This window comes from Aulostomus chinensis, chromosome 17 (assembly GCF_037954235.1).
Source record: "Aulostomus chinensis isolate RoL2024-O1b breed Wild chromosome 17, RoL_Achi_v1.0, whole genome shotgun sequence".
In the NCBI taxonomy this organism is placed as follows: Eukaryota; Metazoa; Chordata; class Actinopteri; order Syngnathiformes; family Aulostomidae; genus Aulostomus; species Aulostomus chinensis.
The window spans coordinates 15,121,697-15,146,899 of NC_141336.1; the positions used below are offsets into that span (position 1 = coordinate 15,121,697).

The window sequence follows — 25,203 nt, forward strand, 5'->3', positions numbered from 1 at the left end:
CCTGATGAGGACTTTCATAGATAACATTGCATTCCCAAGCCCCTTACACTAATCCTACCACTAATACAGAGTCTTAACCTTCAAAACCACCCTTTGAAGTTGTGTGTGTGTGTGTGTGTGTGTGTGTGTGGGGGGGGGGGGGGGAGTACTCCAGTCTTCTTAGTATTGAAAGTACAAGTACACGCACACATGATGTATCACTATGAAATCGTAACTTGAGCTTGTTCAGCAAAAATGTAAGATGGGGAATAACATGTATGTATTACTCAGAATCAACTACACACACACACACACACACACACACACACACACACACACACAGAAACGTTCAACCATGGAGATGTGTTGCAAGTAGTTTGTCGGTTTGTTTTTATTTTTATTAGAATACATATGGTCTGCTGTACAGTTGGCAGCTTGGAGAGACCTACATGCAGAGTGCGCCAGCCACAGTAATAATGTTAAAACATGCACAAAAGGTAATGAAGCCTAAAACAGAAACAAAACAAAAAAAAACAATAATAATAATAATAATAATAATAATAACAGCCTCCCCATACAGTCCACCTGCTGACACACTGAGAAGAAATAATAAATCATAATAATAAAACCATTTTGATCTCATCACATACGTGTTTGACACCTCTGTCTGTCAGTCTTCTGCGCACACAGAATGAATGTATTAACACGCAATAAAAAAAAAAAAAAAGTTATAACCCCTGGGTGTGAATGTACAGGCCCGAAATTCTCCAGCTTTTTATGTATTCAGTTACTTTATTTTATTTTTGCGTTCCTACAAGATTATTCCTATTGGATTATTCGTGTGCATGTTTATATACACGTGCGTCAGACGGGCCTGCGCACTTCTTTCTTTGGCAGCGCTTACAGACATACAGCACGGAAGATGTACGATACCCTGAATTTATGAGCGAGGGAGCAACACGGAGCAGCGAAGACGCCAGAACGGTTCTCGATTAAACAGGATAACACATGGAGAACCGCTCAAGCACTGCTCTGTTCTGATAAAACGCACATAGCTCTCATACTTCACCGACTATGACACAAGCCTGGCCTCTCCCTCTCCCTCTCCCTGTCTCTCCCTCTCTCTGTCTCTCCCTCTCTCTCTCGTCCATGGGGTGTCATCGCGTGTCCAGGTTATGAGAAATGTATTGAAAAAAACAAAAACAAAAAAAAAAACAACCACACACACACAAAAACAAAACAAAACAGGAAGAGATACTCTCCAGGAGTGTAATAAACAATGAAGAAGATACATTATCTTGCAAAAAAAAAAAAAAATCTTAGAATCAAGATGAACAAATACTTAATATATTTCAATAATAAGGCCCACTTTACAAAATTACACAAGATTCTCCTTAAATAAAATCTATCCGATATAGCTTCCAAAATAAGACATCTTTTGTTTAACAAAGAAATAAAAAACATAGATAAGCAGAAAAAAAAACAACCCTCAAATTGAATATCTCCCCCCCCCCCTTTAATTCAGTATCTAAGAGAACTCACTGTAAACTGGAAATACCGTGGAATGATTTTGGCACAATGTTACAAGGCTGAGACACACCTCGCGAAAAAGAACAAACACTGACGACACGTCGTAATCTGGTGAAATTAAATAGTTGTTTTGTTTTGTTTTTTCTCTAATTTGGCTGGTGCAAAAAAAAAAAAAAAAAAAATTAAAAACACCCCCCCCCCCCGCGTATATTTGATAATGGTACATTCAGCAAACAGCTACACCGAGTTAAGAGCTGGGACATTTTGACAAAAGGGGGACTAAGGGGGCATTAGTCGTTTGAGGTCTTAAAGTTAAGTGCTGGTTAAGTGCAGATTACAGTCTACGCCACCCAACGACACCATGACCCTGGCTTCACAATGGAGGCCTTTGAGGACAATGGCCTGCAGAACCATTTATGCCTCGCCGCTCCAATCTCCGCTAAGTACATTCTAGTCTACTTTACAAAAAAAAGGGGGAAAAAAATAATTACTTGCAAAAACCAACAATGATAACAACAAAAAAGAAAGACCCAAAACGGATGTTTATCCATACAACACCAGAGCTTTAGAGGGATTTTCTGTGAGCTGGAGCAGAGGCAGCCACTTTTCTCTTCGTCATCTGCACCATATATCCCCCCCCCCAAAAAACTAATGCTTTTCAAAACTGCCATCATTCAGGAATGAGAGGAGCCGACTACAGCGCCCTGCTGCTTCTCCACAGCGCCGCGACAAGCCTTGAAACTTGTAAAGTCTTCACTTGAGTCCCAGATGAGCGGTTGGTGCATTCCAGCGTGTCAACATGCTCTCGTCACTACGAGCAATGGATGTGTCGTCCAAAAAGCATATCCGAGCCATGACTCCGGGTCCAGGTGCAGGTCTTGGTCCTGGGTGTGCAGTGGGGTTAGCGGTGTACATATAAGGAAGAAAAGGCGCGTGCATAGCAAGAGGATGGAGTTTCAACGTTGCTCTTTAAAAAGCTCTGCTTTCTTTGAAGTCGGTCTCCAGGAGGGCAACCCTCCAGCGTGTCATAAAACCTACAGTTTCCAACAGCTGGGGCTCTTCCTGGGACCCCCCCTCCCCCACCCCCACCCCCCAAGATTCAAGTACAGGAAGGTTTCAAGACTCAGGTTAGCTGCACAAAGGACGGGTTGGGACTGGAGCCTTTCCTGCGTGGTGGACTATCATTTATTGGGCGGAGTAAAACAGGTCAGGGAGGGCACTGGTTTTGGATCCGTACACTGACCCCCCCGGTGATGCGAGCAAATAATGAACCTGCAGGCACAACACAGCCGTTCATGTGTCTGTATCTCACTGACATATTAATAACACACCAATGTACAAGCACATGCATCTCCAGTAGGATGGATACGTGACACCTTCCTGTCTCTGAATGACGCCTATAGAGGGGCATCACTGCCAAGGGGGCCCCGTCTTCCTCACTCCTGTATTTAGAAGCCCTGAGTCAAGATGTACAGACAGGATTAGATGCAGCCCTGACCTCTGACCTTTCAGCTTCCGAGGGAGCTGCCCACCGCCCCCCGCCCCCCCCCACCTTTCCTGGGTCTTCAACGAAACACCACATTTCACTGAGGATTAGTTTTCTCCTTCCATGAAAAATCAAGAGAAATAGGGAGGGAAGAGAGGGGCCTTTCTGCGATCCTAAAAAAAGAAACATTGGAATTGGTTGAAAAGATGAGATGGGAGAAGAGATGGCGTTCTCTCTCGGTAAATGAGAGTGGTGGCAGAAACAATAACAGAGAAGTCTCTCCAAAAGAGCCCAGACGGACTATATGATCAAGTCTTGGCTTGGTGCAGCGAGAGCTCGGAACAGCACGTCTGGTCTGCTTTCTCTCAATCATAAAGCCATGAAGAGGCCACATGGCAATCCTCTCCGAGGCTGCGCTGCACCCGCTGACTCGGACAGACAAATCCAAGCAACATAGCTTTCTGGGCGGTGCGGTCTATATTCTTTAAAAGGGTGCTTTGAAGTTGGCTTCGAGAAAAGAAAAAAAAAAAAAAAAGGAAACCTTGTTTTGACATCCATCAGGGAGGCGTTCCCTCGTTTTTCCACTTGGAGCAAAATACTTTTACAGTGTTCCATACAAGAATCGTTCAGAAGAAAAAAAAAAAAGTTAAAATGTTACAATCAGGATTGCAGGTCGTTTCTCTAAGTGAGGGAATATGATGCATCTGAGTTCTCTGAATGTCAAGGCACACATGACTGGAGCTAGAAAAGGGGAAACAAACATCAGTGATAACAGGACTCGTGAACAGCATAAACGACAGTCGCCATGGATGCAAGGTTACGATGCATGAGAGGACACTTGCATATATTCTCCTGCTTGCATAAACAGTAAAGTCACCTGCCACCGGACCTCCTCGCGATCAAAGGACCAGTACATACACGGGACCTAATAAATAGAACAGTTGAACGATGGCTGGTTGAATACAGGAGCGCGGCGACTGAGTCTCCAGCAGGTTCTGATGCAACAGCATCCAAATATCCATAACAGCAGAAGAACCAGATGGAGACCTGGCTGGAGATGGTTATTCAGCAGATGTCCCAAAAGTGTCACAGTTACAGGTTTGTTTTCTTTCTTCTTTTTTTTTTTTTGTGATGTTGAATCAAGCAGTTCAGTAATTGGTCATCCTCAGCTGCATTCCTTAGCAACATTCATACGTGTGTGTGTGTGTGTGTTGTCCCATCTCATACCGCAGTGAACCGATAATGAGGTTTCCGTCATTTGCGTTTTATCACGATGAATCTCTTTTTCTTTAAAAGTCGTTTAACAGTATCACCACAGCTGCTGTGGCCCCCGCCGCCGCCGCCGCCGAGAGTCACAAAATAATGCAACTCTACAGAAATGGGAAGTGAGAGATCAGCCCGGGACGATTCGCACAGCGAACCCAGTCACATACAAGCTGGACTGTTCCGGTCCTTGTGGTTAAAAGTCCACCCCCCCTTTCCTCCCACTTTCCTCCCCCTCCACATAACCGGCTGGCTTGTATGCAGTTTTAGCAACAACGCGGCCTCTCCTGTCCTCGCCAGGCCAGGTCAGATTTTGCTGGTAGTCCAAGGTCCAATGTTCAGTTTAATCAGAAACTCAATGTAACTATGGCTCTCTCAGAAACACAACACTGAGGACAGTTGCAGCAGATGTAAAACAAAGCACCATGGAAATTGTAGCATGGTTTGAGGTTATAACCCCCCCACCCCCACCCCTTCAGTTTTTTTCTACATGTGCAATGCATTTGATTGCGTGCAAACTAAATTATTTGTCTTGACGTGAGCGGAGGAGGGGGCGGGGGGGGGGTGGTAAAAAATGATGCAGAACAGGAAGCGAATTACTAAGAATAAAAATGATGGTGATGTTGAAAATGACATGATGCAAGGTCCCCAGTCTGTCACTTACGATGAATGAGTGTGTGTGTGTGTTTGCGCTAAAATGCGACCAATCAGGAATCTCTCTCTTAACAGCGTGCATGCTGAGTCACAATCTTTCAAGTGCTCATCATTTTATTGCTTCGAAACATGCCAATGTTTTCTCAACAGCACAGCACCCTCAGATTAAACCCAGTTCGAGGTCGGCACACAGTGGGACTCAGCTTTAACGTGAAAAATGTGTTTGTCTGATGCATGGTCAAAGTAAATAAGCCAATGTGTCTGCAATGAAGGTAATTCGCTTCCTGTTTTTGGTCACATTAAAAGTCAAGACAAAGATGCTGTTGATTATAGATTGGCTTTTCACTGATCAATAAAAGGTTGAAAGTCTGACTTGAGCGGCTCTGTTCAGTATGGTACGGTCCTCTTGCGGAGGGCTTTCTCATCCTTTGTGAGTCCTCCTTCACCCCTTTGCACGCCCCCCCCCCCCCCCCCCCACAACCCCATAGCGCACCCCCCACCATGCCAGCCTCTCCCTTGTCAAGTTTCAGGAATACACTATAATACATCCAACACCAGAAGCAGAAGAGGAGACGTGGGCTGGTTGAGGCGGCCGGCTGATGGAAGCACTCGGGCCTGTTTTGAGGAAGGACGAGCCATTTCATAGTAGTTCAGTGTGAGTGTGTTTTTCCTTGTATGGATGTTGCCTTTTCTTTGCTTGTTATAAAAGCTGCAGATGTTTTGTGGAGATGGAGTTCTGATGTGTCGTCATTGAATGATGGGAGACTGGTGTGTGTGGCTCTCCACCTGCCGTTGTCGTGGGGGTGCTGTAAGAAACAAAAAAAAGATTCAATCGCCATAAATTACTGTGGGCACTTTATCAAAACTATGGATGTTTCATTACATGAATGAGTGACAATAATAACATAATAATAATCACAAAATGACTGGAAATGGAAGAAAGGAATCAGCGGCCGGAAGCATTTAATGAGTTCTGTTTCAGAAGAACATAACAAAATTATTCATGACTCCAAAATTGTATCCTATTTATGAAAAAGGGATAAAAATGGACAATGGGGGCAGCGTTGTAAAGAACCTCCTATGTTACATCCATATTGGCATGAGTTTGCCAGAGTAAATAGATCATTTAAATATTTGCAGCACAAACAGGAAAAGCCGCGCCATAAAGTCTTTGTAACGAGCAAACACCTCGTATGCTCCTGCTTGACTGTCACCAAAAGCACTCTTCACTGCTCTGGAGGAGAATCTACCTGTCATCAGTTGAAATCCGGCTCAGACCAGGTTGCTCTAATGATGTTCAGGCTGGCGATGGGTCCACGGCCGGCTCCCTGCTCCAGTTTTCCCTTCGATCCTGGCTCCCGATGCTTGACCCCGACTGGACCATGTCTCCCCTCTGGATGAGGCTCCTCCTGTCTTGGACGCCCGGTCGTAAGAGCTCCCCAGGTGATGTGAATTGCTGCTGGGTGGCTGCTGTCTCCAGGAGGCCGGACTGGTCTCGACGCTATCAGCAGCCTGGGAGGGTTAGACAACCAGAGGGACCACAGTCTTAATTATCAAGTTGAATAAGTGAGCTGGGTTTGCATCAGCTCACAGAAACACAGAAACACTTGTCACTTCATTGAGTAAACGAGCTCTGGGCATGTTGTTTGGAGGGTTTGGGGCCTTGTTTGGATCCCTCTATTATGTGGGCATTAAATATATACTGTTTATGTTAACTGGTGTGTGACAAGTAAAGTCTGCCATGTGGATTTCTGCCAGGAGAAAAATCCCCCAACCAAAAGCCACAAACATGCCCCAAGCTGAGAGATTTATAATTTGGTGGCTGCAAAAGCACATCCCCTCTCACAACCTCAGTAACCCCTCTTTCAGAAAGCAAGAGTTAGATGACGATGCAGTTCCCCAAACACACAGAAACAGCACCCTGCTCCTGTAATTTTAGCTTTAAAAAGCACCATAATTAGTGACATTTGGTGGGTTGGAGTTGGCTTCTGATGCACTTTTAGAAGGCATTTTCGCTAATTGGCTTTAATGGAGCCCTGCTGGACTGCCTTTCTCTGTCTCCACGGGTAACAGACAGGAAATAAGTCACCAGACAACTCTGCCAAGTAGGCGTGTTCAATGTGTGGTCACTTCCTGTTCCAGTCACAGAGGGGAGGAAATATCAGAGTGGCATATTCTCCTTCTATGGTAAGCAACTGCTGCATGACCAGGGTTTTTTCACAAGACTGTGATGTGATGTACTTCCAGTCTTCCACCCAAACTCAACAAGAAGCTTGTAAAATGTCCAGAATACTCAATTAATCTGAACAAAAATATATTAAAAACACAATTTCATGTTTGTCGAGAAAAAAAAAAGAAGCTTTTAAAATGATGTGTGGCTCGAGTAGAAGTAAAAGAAGTTTCCGAGCGTGCCAATAGAGAGCTTTTTTTTTCCCCATGTGGCTTTGACTTAATTTAAGAAAATATTTGGTCAAGAGGAACGGCAGTCTGCAATAAACGCTCTTAAGTACGTTAATGTGCCACAGCAGAATAAATCTACTGAGAGCAGCAAGTTCTGCCGTCATCACAGACCTGCTCCTGCTCACATGTGAATACCTCCAGTTAGGAGAAGCCACATTTACAGTATGGACTACCACAGACAGAAGCAGTCGATCATCTCTGGCAGCCCAACACCACAATCAGACCTGATGAAGAGAGAAATGGAGAGACTGACGGGTGGTCCAAAGTTTTTAACAGCAACAGTAGAAGGTGGATAGAATAGACAGAGGCAGGGGATGATTGTGATCGTACTAGCCAAAATTTCACCACATGAATATAAGTATAAATATGTCATGACTGTTCCAATCCAGTGAGCTAGCAACCATTAGCCAGCTAGAGGGCAAAGCTAGATTAAAGACATGAAGCAGTCCCCAACGGTGGAGAATATTTGTTTGTTTTAGAGACCCACATAAAATGCAGATGACATCTGCTGGACAGAGTGATCGGACCACTGCATACACGTTGATTAATACCAGGTATTAATAAACTCACCGACCACTTTATTAGGTACGCCTGTTCAACAACAGCAGTGGAAAAACCATCTTCAGCAACTGCATGATGCTTCCATATCACAATGGAGCCAAAACCTCCGAGGGATGTTTCCAGTACCGTGTTGAATCTCTGCCAGGAAGAATTAAGGTGGTCCAAGCTGAGACCCACAAGATGTATCCAATAAAGTGGCCACTGAGTGTAAATTCACACTAAAATCACAACCGCATTTTAACGCGCGTCTTCCCTGAATGTTTGTCTCTGAATGGCTCTCGATACTGTGTGGTGATGCGACTTGTGACCAAAAAGATATTTTTGTTTTTATTTCATGGTAGGACATTTTCATATTACCATTTATATCTGTACTGCAAAAAAATAAAACAAAACAAACAAACAAAAAAAAAGACAAAAAAAAAAATCAAACCGAACAAACCAACAAAAATACGATGGAATATGGTGATTTCAGTTTTAAATCTGTGTATCGCCCACATTAGACTTACATTTGGTCAAATTTGACATGTTTTTAGTGACTAAAACAATTCTAAAATCACTTTCGCGGGCTGTGAGAGAACTGCTTTCTTATGGGGAATGAAGACTAGCAGAGTTAAGAACTAACACAAGAAGCCTGTCAAAGTTTGTAGAGAACAAATTATATCCCTGCTCTAAATCTGTCTGCCCTTTGAGGAATGATGTGGCCGTGCCAACCTAAACTATTAAATCAACTCTTAAGCAAGACAATACTCTTGACACTCCAGGTGAAATGTTTCAGAAGAGTGGAGGTTTACGTTTGATTTGTCCAGATGATGATTTGTTTATTGGTTCTGATTTATTCAAATTTTTTATTGCTTTTCACGGATCACTTGTGTAGTTTCTGCTGTCTGAAATAAAAACTGGCCAATCCAAGCGTAGCCGCTGCAGAAACTTAGTCCAGAGGGATTTTTTTTTTCTTTTACTCTGCAGGTCACATCAGGCGAACAGCGAATAGTAGAGCAGCTTTGATTCCACACTATGCCTTGCTGCCACTGGTTTTTGACTCAGGAAAGGATGTTTTGGTATCAAGCTCATTAGCCATATCGGCCCCGCTGTCCTCAGCCAAACATAAGTTCACGGCTCATTCGCCGACAGTGTGACGTTTCCTGCTGCTGGAGAGGAAGTACTACAATGCTGTTCTGTTCTGTGCCTTGTGTGTGTGTGTGTGTGTGTGTGTGTTCATACATAGAATATGCTTTTTAAGTCTGTCAACTCCTTTCCTCTGACCAGTTCAGTTTATTACGTCCAGTATGAAAGCAGCACTGGGAGACTCTGAGCTAAATGTTAGCATCGCCATTGAAAAGGCCTCGCAATAAAAATGCTTATACATTTGGTTGAACAAGTCAATTTTTCTTTTATTCACAGAGAAACGAACATCTACTGTACAGAAATGTAAAAATTTAAATCAAACTCCTGCAAGTCAGGAGCTGTACTACAAATGCGCTTTGTCATGAATTCTAAATACAAAACTGTATGTATGAGAGATGTATAAAAACAAACCAGGAGAAGCAAGTAAATGTTGGTATAATTTTGCAGCTTAATGAAGTTAAGAGATCCCCAACGTTGTTACGATGAGGGGAACAGGGGCAGCACATTTCATAGTTATGAAAATATTTGATATAAAACTAATGTCTAACTAAATGTGAGATTTAAGTAACTTCAGATTTTTGTGCTAATCCATCCAACAGATGCTGCTATAATTCCTGTATAAGTAAATCATTTGCCATGCAAGTGGTGCTAGTGGGTTTTATCCTCTTGGCATCAGGAATGGGACCAAAGGGAACAAATTTCACACAAATCCCACTGATGGTTTGAAATGTTTGTGTGATTAAAACTCGTCAGCGACCAACTGAGCAACGGCCATGTCGATACTACAGTGACCTTTAGGCTGATGAAGGGATGTTATTCTCGGTCCCATAACAGATTGAATAAATGGCACCCGGTAAAAGTTATACATGACATTAAAAAGAAAGATAATCAATGGGCCAGGTTTGCTCCAGGGTACTTAAAGGAATTGGACGTGTTGTCTCCTCCTTAATGACAATTGATCGCGGAGCTTTACTGGTCTGGAGTCAGCTTATTTCTTCAATACTCTGGGACGCGTTAAATGGTCAAGAAATGACAGTCAAATACACAGGAGAGAGATTTTATCTCTAGACTAAAAAAACATCTGTGGTTGTGTTTTTGAACTTTTTTTTTTAACGAATAAATACCTAAAATAATAACATCACATCTTAACAGCTACTAATTCAGGCACCTATTCTTAACTTTGTCAGTTAATGAAGACAAGCCGCATTCTTCTTTCATCAAACAATGTGGCTCCATCTATAAACTTGTAATAATACGACCCTCGTTTATCAACCTTTGACACCGCAATCACACACTAATCCTAAACCTCCCACTGTCGTGACTGCAGCTGTATTTATCCAAACCTCTTGGGAATGGACGCAGTTCAGACCACTGAAATGTACTGACGGTCCAAGCCAAACATTATTGGCTGTGCTGAAAGAAATGTTTAAAAGACCAATTATGACTTGAGGCATGTTTTTCTTGCACTCGGGCAATTCTTGATCATAATTGCTATCCAAATGAAGTGCATCAAACATCAGGATGGACAAGGTTTCATGAAACCGCAAAAAAAAAAGGGGGGGGGGTCAACCAAGTGCGTTTAGGAAATTCCCATAGTTGAGTACAAACTGCACAACTGACAAAACACTGAAGGAATGACAACAAGGCTGGTGGTTCATCAGGTCACTGCTGCTTTACCACATCAGAGAGCCAGGGTAGGGACCTGGAGACAGGGAAGAGTGTTTTGAAAATGTATAAACTGGTGAAGAGAATGGTCAAGACCATGCGGTGGAAGTGATGCAGGAATTGACCCTGCTAGAATTCCTCAAATAAAAGGGGCCAGGTTTGAATGACACTGAGAAGAGAGGAACACGAGGAGTTGGAGGCACTCTATATTGATGCTTGATGGATTTTACTCAGCCCAGTGAGGCTGATGAGAGGGAGTGGTCCCACATGCGATTACAGCTCCGTGTTAGTTCGTGTGTTGTAAAACAATGGCTGGCCTGGATGAAGATGAGCGGGAGTGAGGGTTTTGTGGCACTGGTATTGGGGTGCGTGATGGTGAAGTATTTTGACCATCTGGAGGAGAAAAATGGGTTCTCGGAGGAGTAGAGCCCATGACGCAGCAACCTGACAGCAGTCAGTGGGTTTACACAGGCAGTTCCCCTAGTTTTATTTCGATTACGCCGTTCAAAAATTGATTTACTGATGGACGTGTTCGTCTCTGGAGCTGAATGTGGTGGTGGTGTGCCCCCTTACAGCTGGTTGCAATCAGTTCTTCTTTTGCGATACATTCCAAACAAGTTAGCAGGCGGCGTCCCAGACTATTAACTACAAACAGACAACTCCTAAAGCTGAGACAGTATAAAGTTTGTCTCCTCATTTGTCCACAAATGCTAAAATGTTTTTCCCATTTCCGTGCCGTTGGACTCTCTGGGTTAAATACCGCAGCAGGACATTAACTCGGTGTGTTAGTCTGACTCTGAAAAGTACAATTTCAGTCAGACTTGAGTTTAAAGTCCAGTTTAAGTCAGACTAACAAAATGAATTTACTTTTTAACATTACGTAAATGTGCCAAGTAAGACCTGAGGAAAACAAACACAAACCTGGGACCTTCTAAAGTCTAGGCTCTGACTTGTGAGAAACCTCACATCGTGACTTCCTCCGAATCTGATGAATTCTTCAAAATGTTATGAAGAAAAATAAAGTTATTGTAAATTACAAGACCTAATCATCAGCCTCGGTAAAAGAGAAAAAAAAAGAAAGAAAGAAAAGTAAAATACAATAAACTTGAACCATAATCCCCTTGAGAGCTCTCATTCAGTCAAAGATCTTGGTGTTGTGTTTTAATGCTTAAATGCAAAGAAAAACAATTTACGACCCTAAATAACAAATGGGACCAAGATGATGGATGACACTTTTTGCGTGTATGTGTGTGTCTCCGTGTGTCTAGTTAATTTATGGAGGAAAACACGGGGATTTTACACACAGGCCTCCAGTCCAGCCTAGTTTGTCAAACTGACAGAGTGACATGTTATTGCAGCCATGGAGCCCACTGTCTAAGCACTCTTACAGCCATTTGATAATATATTATAAACAAAAAGACAAGTACGTTACTACCCAGCACATTAGCACTCCTCACCCCATCTTTGACTTGAATAAACTTTCACACTCCATTTATTAAATCAGAGATATGCACATATACATGCTGAGACACTGTACAGAATCCAAGTGGTTTATGGCTCAGCTCCACCATCGGGTGCATGTGAATGGCCCACATGTAGCAGGCCACTTTAGTGACGAATAGCAAAAATAAAAGATGCAATAACTGAATTGACAGCCTGTACATAAAGCAGCGCAATGATGTAGATATACAGTAAGCATGCAGCAGCAGGAGCACACACGTGCACTGTAAACTGAGGTGTTTGATCAATTATCTTCAGGAACGTTTATGTAATTTGCAAAGCAGCTTGGCAGCAGCTCGGACTGTAATGTGGTGGCACTCAAATACCAGACAACTCTTTTCTTCTCTTTGAGGTTGTTTTTTTTTTTTTTTTTTAAACGAGACATCTTTTTCCTTGTTTTTCATATCCATCCTCCCTCTCTTGAAACCTTTTTTACACGGTTTGATAAAGGTGGGAATATTTTGACACTACTACACTTCACCTTTATATATATATATAAATACACACACACACACACACACACACACACACACACACACACACACACACACACACACACACACACACACACACACACACACACACACACACACACACACACACACACACGTCATGAAACCCAACGCTGGGACAGAACATTCAGCGTCCGGCAGAAGAGGTATCACTGAATTAATGTCTGTGTAAAAGAGACAACCGGAACAGCCCTCAAGATGCTGACTGTTGTGTTAAGTGTCACACCTTTGGCCGGATAAAGCCACAATACTAACTAAAATCACACGTGGGCCAGCCATATGCTGGCTTTGGTTGGTTCTGTTTCAGCAAGCAAGGCATCAAAATTTTGAGGTCATTTTCAAGGCAGCATTGCGGGATCTTTGCGTTAAAGTGGCTTTTGTCCAAGCCTTTCCTCTTTGTGCCCGCTGGTTTAGCATAAGCGGGGCCTGCAGAACTGCTGTACTCAGCTTGAAGTAACAGAGCCTTGAGTCAGGGAAAAATAAAAGCTGAGCCCTGTTGTTAAGGAGTTAAACTCTGTAGTTGTACTTTCTGCACTCTTGTAACACTCCCGTTCTTAGAACTTCATTGATAATATCTTCTCATGTGTGACCAATATCTGGAAAACCTTTGGAGTTGATGCCAGAAACGTAAGATGTTAAATGAATAATGTAAGTGAATTGGGTTTTGCCTTTTTATGAGTCTCAAGGTGATGCTCCTCACATCCAGCAAAGAAATTCTAGTAAAAAAATGTGTATTAACCAAGTATGGGAAACATTTGTCATGTTAATGTAGACAAACAGGCCACGTGTTTGTGATAAGAAGACATATCTTGGACAGCAGAGTCGAACTCTTCTTTGAGGGAGAAGTTCTTCTTATCTTAAAAAGTGGGAATAGTTCTCAAAACATGGAACATTACCAGCCAAGTTTTGCTTTCCATATGAGGAAACTTACACGAAATTTACTGCTTCATCTTACAAATCAGGAATATTTGAGGGGGGGAAAATTTGACAGCTTTTTTGCCATAGTTTTTTCCCCCCATTCTATCTTCCTGAATAATTTACATTTAGCAAAACTTAAATGAAAATGTTTGTATGTGTTTTACCTGTGGAAGTTGTGTGTATGATCGGCCCCAGGAAGTAGAGGTAACAGGTGCGTGGGGTATGGTCCGCCCCAGGGCTCCGGCATCCATGGAGGGAGACTGAGAGCTCTTGCCTCTACGGACTACAGGTTCTTCCACTGTGTTTGTAACCACACTGTTGATCCTTCGCATGTACGTCTACACAAACACCATGATGATGCAACCAGGAAGTAGTTCATTACAATAAATTACTGTTTTAGTAAATTTATCGCAAATCTTTGCCTCATTGTCTTACCTCTGCAGGGGTCGGCTTGGCTCCCTTCGTTGCTGAATTATTCCCACCAGCTGCTGTTCCACTGTTGACCATTTCCTCTGTGTCGATGGTGGTTGCCCGATAGGCCCTCCATGTTGTAGCAGTTTCTGCTTCGTCCTCTGAGCCTCCATCCATCATCGTCCTCGCACCTCCTCTTCCTCTCTCGTCCACTGATGCTGTGCCTCGGTTCCTCCAGGTGCTTCTCACAGTTACATTCTTCAGGTCTGGTAAACTGTCTTCATGGGCCTGCAGACTTTGTTTATGGTTTCTCCAGCTTGTGACTGTGGTGGTGCTACTGCTGCTGCTGCTTTCGAAGCCTGATTCTGTGTCGTTGAAGTCTGCCGAGGTGGTCTCAGGGGACTGCAGGCTGAATTTGCTGCGCTGGCAGCACAGGTGACTGGTGGTGGTCTCTATTCTGGAAGTGTTGGTGAGCTTGGACCTTGATGAGGAATCGCTGTGGTCATCGGCTCCACAGTCCTGGTCCTGGCATGGCCGTAAGGTGATCTCGCTCTTGGGGATGGAGATTTCATATGGGATGGAAATACTGCCATGGTGCTCACTGCTGGGGCCTAATAGCGCAAAGAAAAGATGGAAATAAAACATTTCTTAGAACATACCAGGGATTCCTAGGACTAGAATTGTTGCGTGTTTGCTTAAGTTTCAGATAGAAGAAAATGATGAGCAACTTACCTATGAGGATGTTACTGGTGGATGTGTGGCGTTCCTTGATGGGCAAGGGTTCACTGGACACACTGCTGCTGCGGCTGCTGGTTCTAGAGGAGCTGGGGTCATTGGGATAGATGGTTATACTGCTGGTCATTTTACTCGCGGTGGTCAAAACCGGTTTGGTGGAGATTTTGGGCTTGCCATTGGTAGACAAGGGCTCTGAAATCATCACTTCCTTCCTGTCAATCTCGACTATGGCTGGCTTGATGACAGCTTTTGACCTCAGGGCCTCGCGGGGGCTGCAAACCCGCTGGATCTCAATCCCTGATGGGGGATGAGGTGGGTGGCCTCCCTCAGCTAAATTTGTTCTGCTGTGCAGCTCCTCATCGAATGAGCTCCTTGAGGAAGAACCCTCTGAGAGTGAATCGTGGACATGGGAGTATCTAGGATATCTGGAGGTCGCAGCCCTACTGCTTACAGTTGTAGTAGTCATTTCACTTACAGGCTCAGGTTCAGAGGGCCTTGAACTGGTAGATTCTGTTTCAGAAGCAGAGGAATGACCCTCGGACCCCTGGTCATTGGGTAGCAGTGGAGTGACGTGGGATCTGTAAGCTGTGAAGGATCCATTGGCTTTGGACAAGTTGGAGGCGGCAGATACAGAGACAGATTCTTGAACCTCTATTGATTCCTGATCTGAAGCAGATGCTGCATCCTTCTCTAGAGTAGAAATACTGTTCAAGTTACTGGAGCTGTCAGGTACTACATCAGAGTTGTTGGATTCACTATCGCTACCTACATACAATTTTGAAAACTTTTCCACACTGCTCTTTTTGCTTTCCCCATCACTCTGTCTTTGACCACTCCTAAGTGGCTTCTGGTCATTAGCGGCTGGGGGGTAGCGGCTGAGAACAGACACTTTTTTAATATCACTAGAAGGTGTATTTACAAAGCTGTACGTGCCCCCCCTCGTTTTCTCCTCAGTTCCTCGACCAGTCTCTTTTATTCCATTATCAGATGAATTAACAGTACTCTGGGTTTTAGGTGTCCTCCTACTCTTGTGTGCAGGACTAAGGGCTCTCCTCACATCCTTGGGAGAATTCTCCTCTGAGTGGCTCAGCTCTTTGCTCCTCAGCTTGGTTTCCCTCTTGTACTGAGGAGAGTGCTCCCTGTTGCGGTGCTTGGGTGAGCTCGGTTCTGAGACAGTCGCAGCACTCCTATATTTAGGTTTCTCTTGTCTGAAACCGCCCTTCATTATAATCTCTTCATTCTCAGCTTTGCCGTTCTCCAAGAGCTTAGCGGTGCTAATGTTAGTGCTTCCAATACCTTGTTTATCCACATTACCAGTTCCATTTCCTCCAATTCCACTTTTCCCGCCCAGCTGCGTCCTCAGCTGTTCCACCTGCTCGGTCAGTTGGCGAGCCCGGTTTCGTTCTGTCTGAAACTTTTCGTGAAGTTCGTCATTTTTGGATTCTGAGTTCTTCAGGTCCTCCTCAATGATCTCCAGCTGTTTGAGGCGGTTCTTCAGCCTTTCCACTTCCTGCGTCAACTCCTTTACTTTGTTGTCCTCCTCCTGAGAGCCTTCGAGGCTGCTGTTCTTCTCATTCTCAGATTTATTCACAAGTCCAATGTTGTCATCGGCAAGCTTCAAGTAGTCAAGGCTCTTCTTACGTCCAGCCAGTTTACTTGAGAGGATCCCAGTGGATGACAGTTCATCTTCAATTCTTGATCTCATGAAATCTGTGCGACTGGGGTCTGCTGTCATTCCAAGACGATTCTTCTGTTGCTCCAGTTTTTCTGTTAGCTTAAGAATGATCTTCTCATCCTCCCGCTGTTTTTCTAGTAGCCTCTTACGCTCATTTATAAAGGTCTGGGTGAACCCTTTGAGTTTTTCTAATTCCATTGCCAAAGCCTGCTCTGCTTTGTCCAGTTTTGTCTCAGACCCCTCCACTTCCTTCAAACGGGCTTTGAGGGCTTCCAACTCAGTTGAGAGCTTCTTGGTTAAGTTCTTCTCTTCATTGAGGCTGAGGCAGAGCTGGCTACAGTCAGACTTGCTTTTCCCAAAAGCTTCTTCCAGTTTCTCCAGTTCAGCCATCCTTCGTTGTAGACGTTCAATCTCAGCCTTTAGCTCCTTTGTGAGATTTTCTTCCTCTTCCAGTTTCTCTCTCACTGTACGGCAGAGGTCCTCAGCTTTGCGTACCTCCTCATCCTTACCCTGGATCTTCAGGAGACGTTTTCTCAGAGCCTCCACATCAGCAAGCAGGGAAGAGTTGCTGCCTTCTGCCTGGATGATTTTGTCCTGTAGAGGAAGAACGTCAAATGTATTAAAGCATTTTTATTACCGTTTAAATGAAAACAAACACACAGGTAGAAGTCAACAAGAACTGACCTGCAGGTCAAGGAGCTCATCCTCAGACTTCTGCAGCTTGTTGGTGGCTTCTTCAAGTTCATCCAATCTTCGGCCAAGACTCTGGAGTTTGTGCCGCAGGTGGCGATGTGTCATGTCTTTATGATCAGACATGACTACAAAGTTTTCTGAGTTATATGTCTTCTATGTGTTCTGTTCTTCAGGTTATTTGATGACAGCGTTTTGAGTGGTCCACATTTGTGTGGCGGTGATTTCAAGTCCTTTAGGCTTGTCGTAGTTTTATATGATGGCAAACATGAAAGGTGATGCACTCTTTTCCTTCTGTAATCTGTCTGGTTTTGTGACTGTTAAGACTTTGAAGTTCCCTCGGAGTGGTGTTTAGCAGACAAATCTGTCATCTGGAGGAGGGAGAACAGAGGAAGCAACACTTAGTCATTTCTCATTTGTTAATGACAGTCATTTGCATTCTAAAATGTGGCTCAGTCAGCGTAGTAAAGGAATGAGAGGGAAAAAGAGAGGACCACACTTTAAAGAACAGGAGCTCAATCAGCACATGATTTCTCAATTTTACATAATGGCTGTGACATGAACCGTGGGACAGGATTAAAATGGTCAACATGGCACCAACACAGACACACAAACCTTTAGATCACTGCAAATGAGAAGCACAGATTCGGAGCAACTCCTTAAGAATTTGACACAGAACAATTATGTTTGCAAAGAGCTGGAAGGTTCCTGGTAAATTTACATGGGAAATTAAGCTTTGGAATTTAGGGGAATTTTTATCCCCTTGCCCCCCCCCCCCTTTTTTTTCTAGCAAAAGACTTGGAATTAAGGGAAATATATGGGACTTGGGAATATATCTGACTTAACAGGAATAAACTGGATAATTCGGGATAATTTACACAAACTTTTTTTAACTGTGCACCACATCACATACGCAAAAAGTTTGTATCTTCCAGGGCTTATAAAGCAACACTACTGTATTTGAACCCGGGGACAACATCTAGTCAGGTATAGTTAGGTGGTATTCGTGGGCTAGCCATATTTACTCAAAGACATTTAAGTAAACTAACAACTATTAAATGTTTTTAGTCACTCACATAGAGCTGGACACAAGAAAATGGAATCAAAAAACTGCCTTGCAATCATATCTGTTTATGATAAGACAAAATATTTACATCTATGTCTGTTTATGACAAGGTATATACACAAAATTTCCAGTTTATTCCAAAGAATTCCCATATACTCAAGTTAATCCCCCTGGAAAACTTCCAACATTTCTGGAATTTTGCAACCCCTGTCATCATCAGAAGCATACGCCCCCACCCCCCCATCATGTTCTCATTTGAGCAAAGGCGTCATGATTAAAATGACCAAATGTGTATTGTGGTTAATATGCTTCACGTTCTTCATTTATATCATTGAAACATTATGTACTTCACCTTGCCTGTCCTTTAAAAAGAAGCTGGGGAGGCGCTGTTTATATGTGTACAAGGGGATGGGTTTCAACATGCCTGCACACGTCCGCACGAGAACACACACACACACACACACACACAGACACACACACACACACACACACACTAGTCTCCCTGCTCTTGTGACCAACATCGATTTCTGCCGCCTGCCTGTTTCTGCTGACAGCAGCACATCTCAATAACATTGGTCTTCGTCACATACCCGGCCGTTGCCGTGACAACCACTACATCATAGGCCCATCACAACACTGCACCATTCATGGCCAGCTTAGAGTGGTGAGTTGATAAATGTAAACCCAGACAGAGATTGACAGACAGCAGTATATTAGCCACGACATGAGGGGCCAAGTAGACATGAAATAAATCAAATAATTACTACGTAGAAGAATATCAGAGTACCGTTGTCATTTGGCTTTTTTTTTTTTTTTACATTTTTTTTACATTTATGTCTGATGATGGCTTCTTTGTATGCTTTTATAGCCACTGCATGTTCTCATATAAGATCCATCAGTACTGAGAAGCAGCAAAAGTAACACACGAGTCCTTTCACTTGAACCTTTTATCTCATGCAGGAGTGAGGTAGCGGCGCTTTCGTCACCCTCATCAATCCCATTTGCTTTCCCCATTGACCACGGGGGAAAATCGAACTGAGGGCGGCACATAACATAAATGCACACATCATCATTTATTGACCCGACCCCCCCACCCCACCCCACATCTCCTCTTTCCCTTCATCAACACAATCAAAGACATTTTAAGGCTACTAACCGTTAGACATAAAGACTACTGGAGTCTGACGTCATGTTTTACACCAAGTTCACAATGCAGTAAATTCACTGAATCTTTACATCTACATAAACTATGCAGGCACATGATAAAAACAAGTTATAAATAGAAATGATCATTTATTCCTGTATTTATCATGTACTTTCAATTGCTTCATCTGGTATAAAAAGGACGAAGCCACTCTCCCCGCAATTTATTAAAACTCTTGTTGAACACAAACTGAGCAAATCTTTGAACATCAATGTGGCAGTGATTATGAAAGAAGAAAAAAAGAAAACAGAATGCAAGCTCAAAGCCTCCAGATTCAATTATTCTTCACTTTCATGAGGTCTAGTGGTTTAGTAATTTTCTCAGCGGAGAACAAGAGGGAAATTAAGTGCATGGGTTGAAAGGGAGAAGAGAAAATGGGGAGGGGGGGGGTTGAAAACTGTTAGCCTAGCTGTCCAGGAGAATGTAAAACACCTTAGTCAACAAAGGAATTTTGTCCTGCATTAGTTTTCCCAGCTGTTGCTTGTTAAGTAGGTTGTTTTTCCGTTGTGATCCAAACCTGTCCTGACTGATCCTGATCCAACGCTGTACTATAATACGATGCTCCGACATCACAGGTAGGTCACAGCCTCTGACAGCTGCACCATGTAGGACCATGTCACCCCTGAATAGATTAAAGAAGCAAATATCATACCTAAATCATTAAATCTACATGTTGCAATTTATTGTTTGAAGTTGTAAAACAGCTTTGAGTGGGGAAAAAAATGCCAACGTGCTGACTCACAAAACTAGCTTAACAAAAGTGAAAACATATTGAGTAAAATGGTTTATATTTTCGCGAAAATATAAACTGAAACTTTTGAGAAATGTTTTGGATGAAAATGCCAAGGAGATGAAACCAAATATTTGCAAACATGCAATGTAATTTACATATAGTTGAGTAGGAGAATGCATGCACATCGGACAAATGAAGAAAAATAATAAACAGTTCGCACACTGACAAAATTCAACAAGACTCAAACACATAGGGTGACATTTTGAGCATTACCGTTCTTTAAAATTGCATTTTGCGAAAATAGATTTTTAAATTATATCTATGCAAGTATCAATCAGGAACCACCACGATGGTCAAGTTAATATTTCTGAACAATATCCAGCCCTATTCCTGGAACACCTTGGCTCTCAAATCATGACATATTCAGAAGTTCTCCTTCATCAAGTCAAGTTTTTCTTACTTCAAAATAACATATTCTTGGGCCAAAAAGAAATTATTTTTTGGACTCCTTGTATAAATGCAGCTTGAGCCTTGTCTTGGTTAATAATGGCTTTGGGTAGGTTGAGCTACTCCTGTGTTGGCAGGCTGCCTACCTCTCCTCTCATTCTGCTTTTATTTCTTTGCCAGCTCCTTTCTTTCCTCCCTCATCTCACCCCTCCATCTCTCTCAGACACGCACACCAGAATGGCCAAGTGGGCGCTTTTTATGGGCAGCAGAGCGTGCAAAGCGACTCTGGCAAGGGCCCACCTCTGCCAAACCAATCAACATACCTGATTCACTTATCACAGGGCTGGGCCCTCATTAACTACATTCACCACAAGACAGGAGGTACTTAGAAGAGTGTTGGGTGAGATGGCGAGGGGGGGAGAGATGAAATGGAGATGCAGTGTGATGAAGGGCAAGATGAAAGGTGGAATAAAAGAAGTTGTTACATGTGGGCAAGAGCAAGACTGGCCATTAGTTTAAGCTGTGGAATTTCTTTTATCTATGCCCATAAACCCTGAATTCCCGTATTCCTCATTTGATTTTCCACACCTGCAGCGGATACTCAAGACAGATATTCAAGAATGTATTCGCCCTCTCACTTCCTCCTATGAACTGTACGCACACACTAACACACTGAAAGGTGTAAAGGAGTAAAGGGAGAGAAGACAGGGGGGAAAGGGGAAGGAAGTAAGGCTGGAGAATTCTTAACTTGGCTCAAATAGAACATTTTTATTCCCCCTGTTCTGTTCTTTGTTTGACAATTATGGAAAACCTGGAGGGGGTAGGAGCTGTGAGGCAGGGAAACTGACCCCTTTTGTGCAGACACATTCCTAATGACAGACGAACCAGGGCACTGCCAGTCCCCCAATCCTCCTCGCCTGCTCTTAACCAGGCCACTGATAGGCTCCTAGGCCCTCTCTGATCCAAACCAGAGAGTAAGAAAATGTTTAGTCTGCTCTTAGCATCAGATAGGTTAGTCCAGGTATAGCTGAAGTGCAAAAGATTCCAGTGATAACTCTCTGAAGATGTTCCTGCTGCTGGATTGTACAAAAGTTGCACAGTCTCTCCTTGATGGTGTGGCAACCCTCACAGGTGAAACCGGTCCAATTGTTGCAAATATATGGTTCTAGTCTTACAGAAGAATACCAACTGAGATAATGCAGTGGCTATACTTCATAATGCCTGGTAAACACACAGCCCAGCTTCGACAAGAACTGCTTGGCTGCTCGGTACAGCAGTTTATGGCTCTGGCAGCTTCCATTTCCTGTATTCAGGACAGAAAGCTGGAGCAGGACACCGAGGCAACAAAAGAGTAGGATGTAAGGGGGTAAATGAAGGCCTGTGGACATACTGTGAAATGGGATGAACTACACCCCGATCTCCTTGCTCAAGCAGACACACCTGCACCCGTTGACACCCTAAACCCCCCGAAGTGATGCATGGATTGCTGTTTTAACTGCAGGCCAAATGAAAAAAACAACGTGATTAATTATCCATCTCTCACATGCAAACCTGCTAAGCATTGCGGTAAGAAATTAACCTGACAACTCTTTCAATTTTAGTACCAGTAGACAAGTAGAAACCTGCTACATTTGCAGTAGCTCTGATTCTTTGCAGTAGGTGGCATGTATAAGTATCAGGAGACAAACTCTCCCATGTGGAAAAACTGCAGCCCGTGAAACTTAATTTAGCAAGCTACTGCAAGTTCCCTGTTCCATTAAGGACTTCCCATCTAAAAAGAGAAAATGAAGGTCGACACAACACAACAATGCAATGGTAAACAGTCAAACATGCACAGGGAGAGAGTGTGAGTATGTATGTGCGTGTGTGTGCATGCGGGGGGTCAAAAATAGAGAAACCAAAAGGGGCTTCATTTTCTTTCAGACAAACAATATCTGAAGGATTTGGGAGTAAAATCTTTCTGAAAAGGTCCATCCACTTTCTCAAACACACACACACACACGCACACACACACCAAGGTTACAATCATGCACCATATCATTAGGGCTTTAGCCGCTCTCTTCCTGCCTGGCTGCCGGTTGCCTTCAGTACATTCTGTTCTCGCCATGAAAGAGAGAAGGAAGGAAAGAAAGAAAAAAATTCCTCCTCTCTCTTGCACTTGACATTAGGAACTTATGGGTTTGAAGCTCGTCTGCCTCATAAACGATGGTTAATAAAAGGGCCTCAGTCCAATCCAAATGCTTTAACCACATCTTCATGTAGGGACTTGGTGCCAGTTTCTACATGTGAACGAGTGACAAAAGCTCGGTGTGAGTCTGTGTGTCTGTGTTAGGAGGGACGACTTGCCGTGGATGGATGCTGGCGAGGTGGTGGAAGCCACAAGATGGTGGAGACCTGATGCTTGGCCTGCATTTTTCAGTTTTTCCAAGAAAGAGAAAACCGGCATCCCATAATGTTCAGTTTGTCGTTTCCTGTGCTGTCATGTAACTTTTCTCCATTTTCTTTCACCCCCCCTGCTTTTTTTTTTAGTTTTGCACCACTTCTGGAAAAATGGTAAAGAAATGAAAGGCAGAAAAATGGACACAGGGCTAAAGCTACGCAGCTTGTTCATGAAAGATGACCAATTATTTTTCCCTAACATGCTGGGAAAAATGACCTCTTGAAGTATAAATATTGAAATGTGGTGAAATAGTGGGTCAACAAAACATCATCTCTTGGCAAAAGTAAATCTGTGTTAAAGGGAAGTACAGTGTCTCCTTGTTTTGATCTAGTTTGAATGGCTCACATCTCTGAAAATGTTAAACGTATTTTATGAAATTTGTTGAAATTATGTATTTTAGTCTGTGGTGCAGTGGTCAGCACTGTCGCCTCACAGCAAGAAGGTTCCAGGTTCCAGTCCTGGCTCCATCACAGGATCTTTCTGTGTGGAGTCTCCATGTTCTCCCTGTTCCTGTGTGGGTTCTCTCTGGTACTCCAGCTTCCTCCCACAGTCCAAAGACATCAAGAGGGGACGAGGCTGATTGATACTCTAAATTGACTGTAGGTGTGACTGTGAGTGTGAATGGTTGTCTGTCTATATGTGTTGGCCCTGCGATGGTCCAGGGTGAACCCCGCCTCTTGCCCAAAAACCGCTGGGATAGGCTCCAGCCCCCCCCCCCCCCCCCCCCCCCCCACGAACCTTGACAGGATAACTGGAAGAAAATGGATGGATGGATGGATTTTATTTGGAGGTTTGTCCTGAAACCTCCTGACAGGTTCTATTTATCCCTAATTTGAGCATCTTAGGCATCATATTGGGTACAAAAACAGCCTTATTTTTATTTCCAACTCAGGAGGAACTGGACATATTGGGGGTACTCTGGTGGCTACTTAGGCCACAATGAGTAACCCAGCCCGAGGAAGAGGAGGCGAATGGTGGGAAAAACATAAAACATTTTATATCTGATGGATGATTTTGAGAGGATACTGCAGTGTTTTTTAGAATACCCTTGTGTGGGAGTCATAGTTAAACATGGTTTATTCTGACGGATGACCTGCAAGAAGTAAGCCTCTTAAGAACTGCAATCAATCAAAATCTTCAATATAACTATCTAAAAACAAAACAAAAAAACAAATGAAATAAAAATAAATAAGGGACATGCACGATACCTTCGAATGTCAAACTTGACGTTATGTTAAAATCACAGTTATAGTTCAAAACTAGGCTGGAAAGTAACAATCCTCTCTGCCTGGTCTTAGCCCAGTAACCCAGAGCCTTTTCTAGGTCTCCCCTCCTCCTCCCTTCCCCTGTCTTCCTACATCAAGAGTCTTGTTGCTGGGGCTTAAAACCATCACTGTGCTTATGCAAGGGAGCGTGATAAGGTGGTGACCGGGGGGGGGGGGGGGATATGGGGGAGGGGGACAACACAGGCCATGAAAATGTGGCAGAGTGGTGACACAGACAAATACAGTGTACAGCCCTTTTATTTATTTTTTTTGCCTTTATGACCTTTTCAAAACTTTGATGGGAGTCAAAGCCATCACAGCTGTCCACTCTGCCCCTGACCCTGATGGCAGCTCAGTAAACTGGAGCATGTTCTTTGGCAAAAAACAGCACTTCAAGTATTACATGCACCAGCCACTGCTTGCTGCCACCAAGGAGCAGTGCAGGAGGAAAGATATTGGATGCTCTATTTAAAACAGGGAGACCTGCGTTGCTGGTGAGTCCTCAGGCAGAGTCTGGTCAGTTCCAATAGAAACTCAACGTATCACACAAATACAGACGAGCATGGCTTCATCGTCACTCTCAAATACAGGCAAAAGCTGCCGCCGATTTACTTGTAAAAGCAGGTCGATGTTATCCTGTTTTTTTCTTTTTTTTTAAATACTCTTGTGTGTTGGTATGAAGCAAAATTCGGAGAGGAAAAGGAATAGGAAAAGGTTTGAAAATACAGTTGGAGAATTAACTGCACTGTTACTACAAATACGTTCCTTGGATATTATACAATTTATATAGAGTACATACAAAGTCTGGGGTCAAGAAAACATTCATTTCAAAGAGTTTCCATGGCCACTTTAGAACTCCAACCCAATAGTGTCACAGACTCTCT

The 25,203-nt window shown here is 43.3% G+C and overlaps 1 protein-coding gene across 3 annotated transcripts in view; it reads right to left on the reverse strand.

Moving 5' to 3' along the window:
- Positions 1 to 5,386: 5,386 nt before the first annotated feature.
- luzp1 (leucine zipper protein 1) overlaps positions 5,387 to 25,203 on the reverse strand; it is a 45,145-nt gene continuing 25,328 nt past the window's right edge. For 2 of the 3 annotated variants that reach the window (XM_086182653.1, XM_086182652.1), the window contains 6 exons: positions 17,159 to 17,535; positions 14,797 to 17,068; positions 14,089 to 14,675; positions 13,818 to 13,991; positions 6,163 to 6,424; positions 5,387 to 5,718 (listed from right to left, as the gene is read on the reverse strand). In XM_086182653.1, coding sequence (XP_086038779.1) covers positions 6,200 to 6,424; positions 13,818 to 13,991; positions 14,089 to 14,675; positions 14,797 to 17,068; positions 17,159 to 17,290 — 3,390 coding nt within the window. In that variant the 5' untranslated portion in view covers positions 17,291 to 17,535 and the 3' untranslated portion in view covers positions 5,387 to 5,718; positions 6,163 to 6,199. Of the gene's footprint in view, positions 5,719 to 6,162; positions 6,425 to 9,513; positions 10,761 to 13,817; positions 13,992 to 14,088; positions 14,676 to 14,796; positions 17,069 to 17,158; positions 17,536 to 25,203 lie in introns of those variants that run through there. The other variant, XM_086182654.1, reaches the window with a different exon arrangement.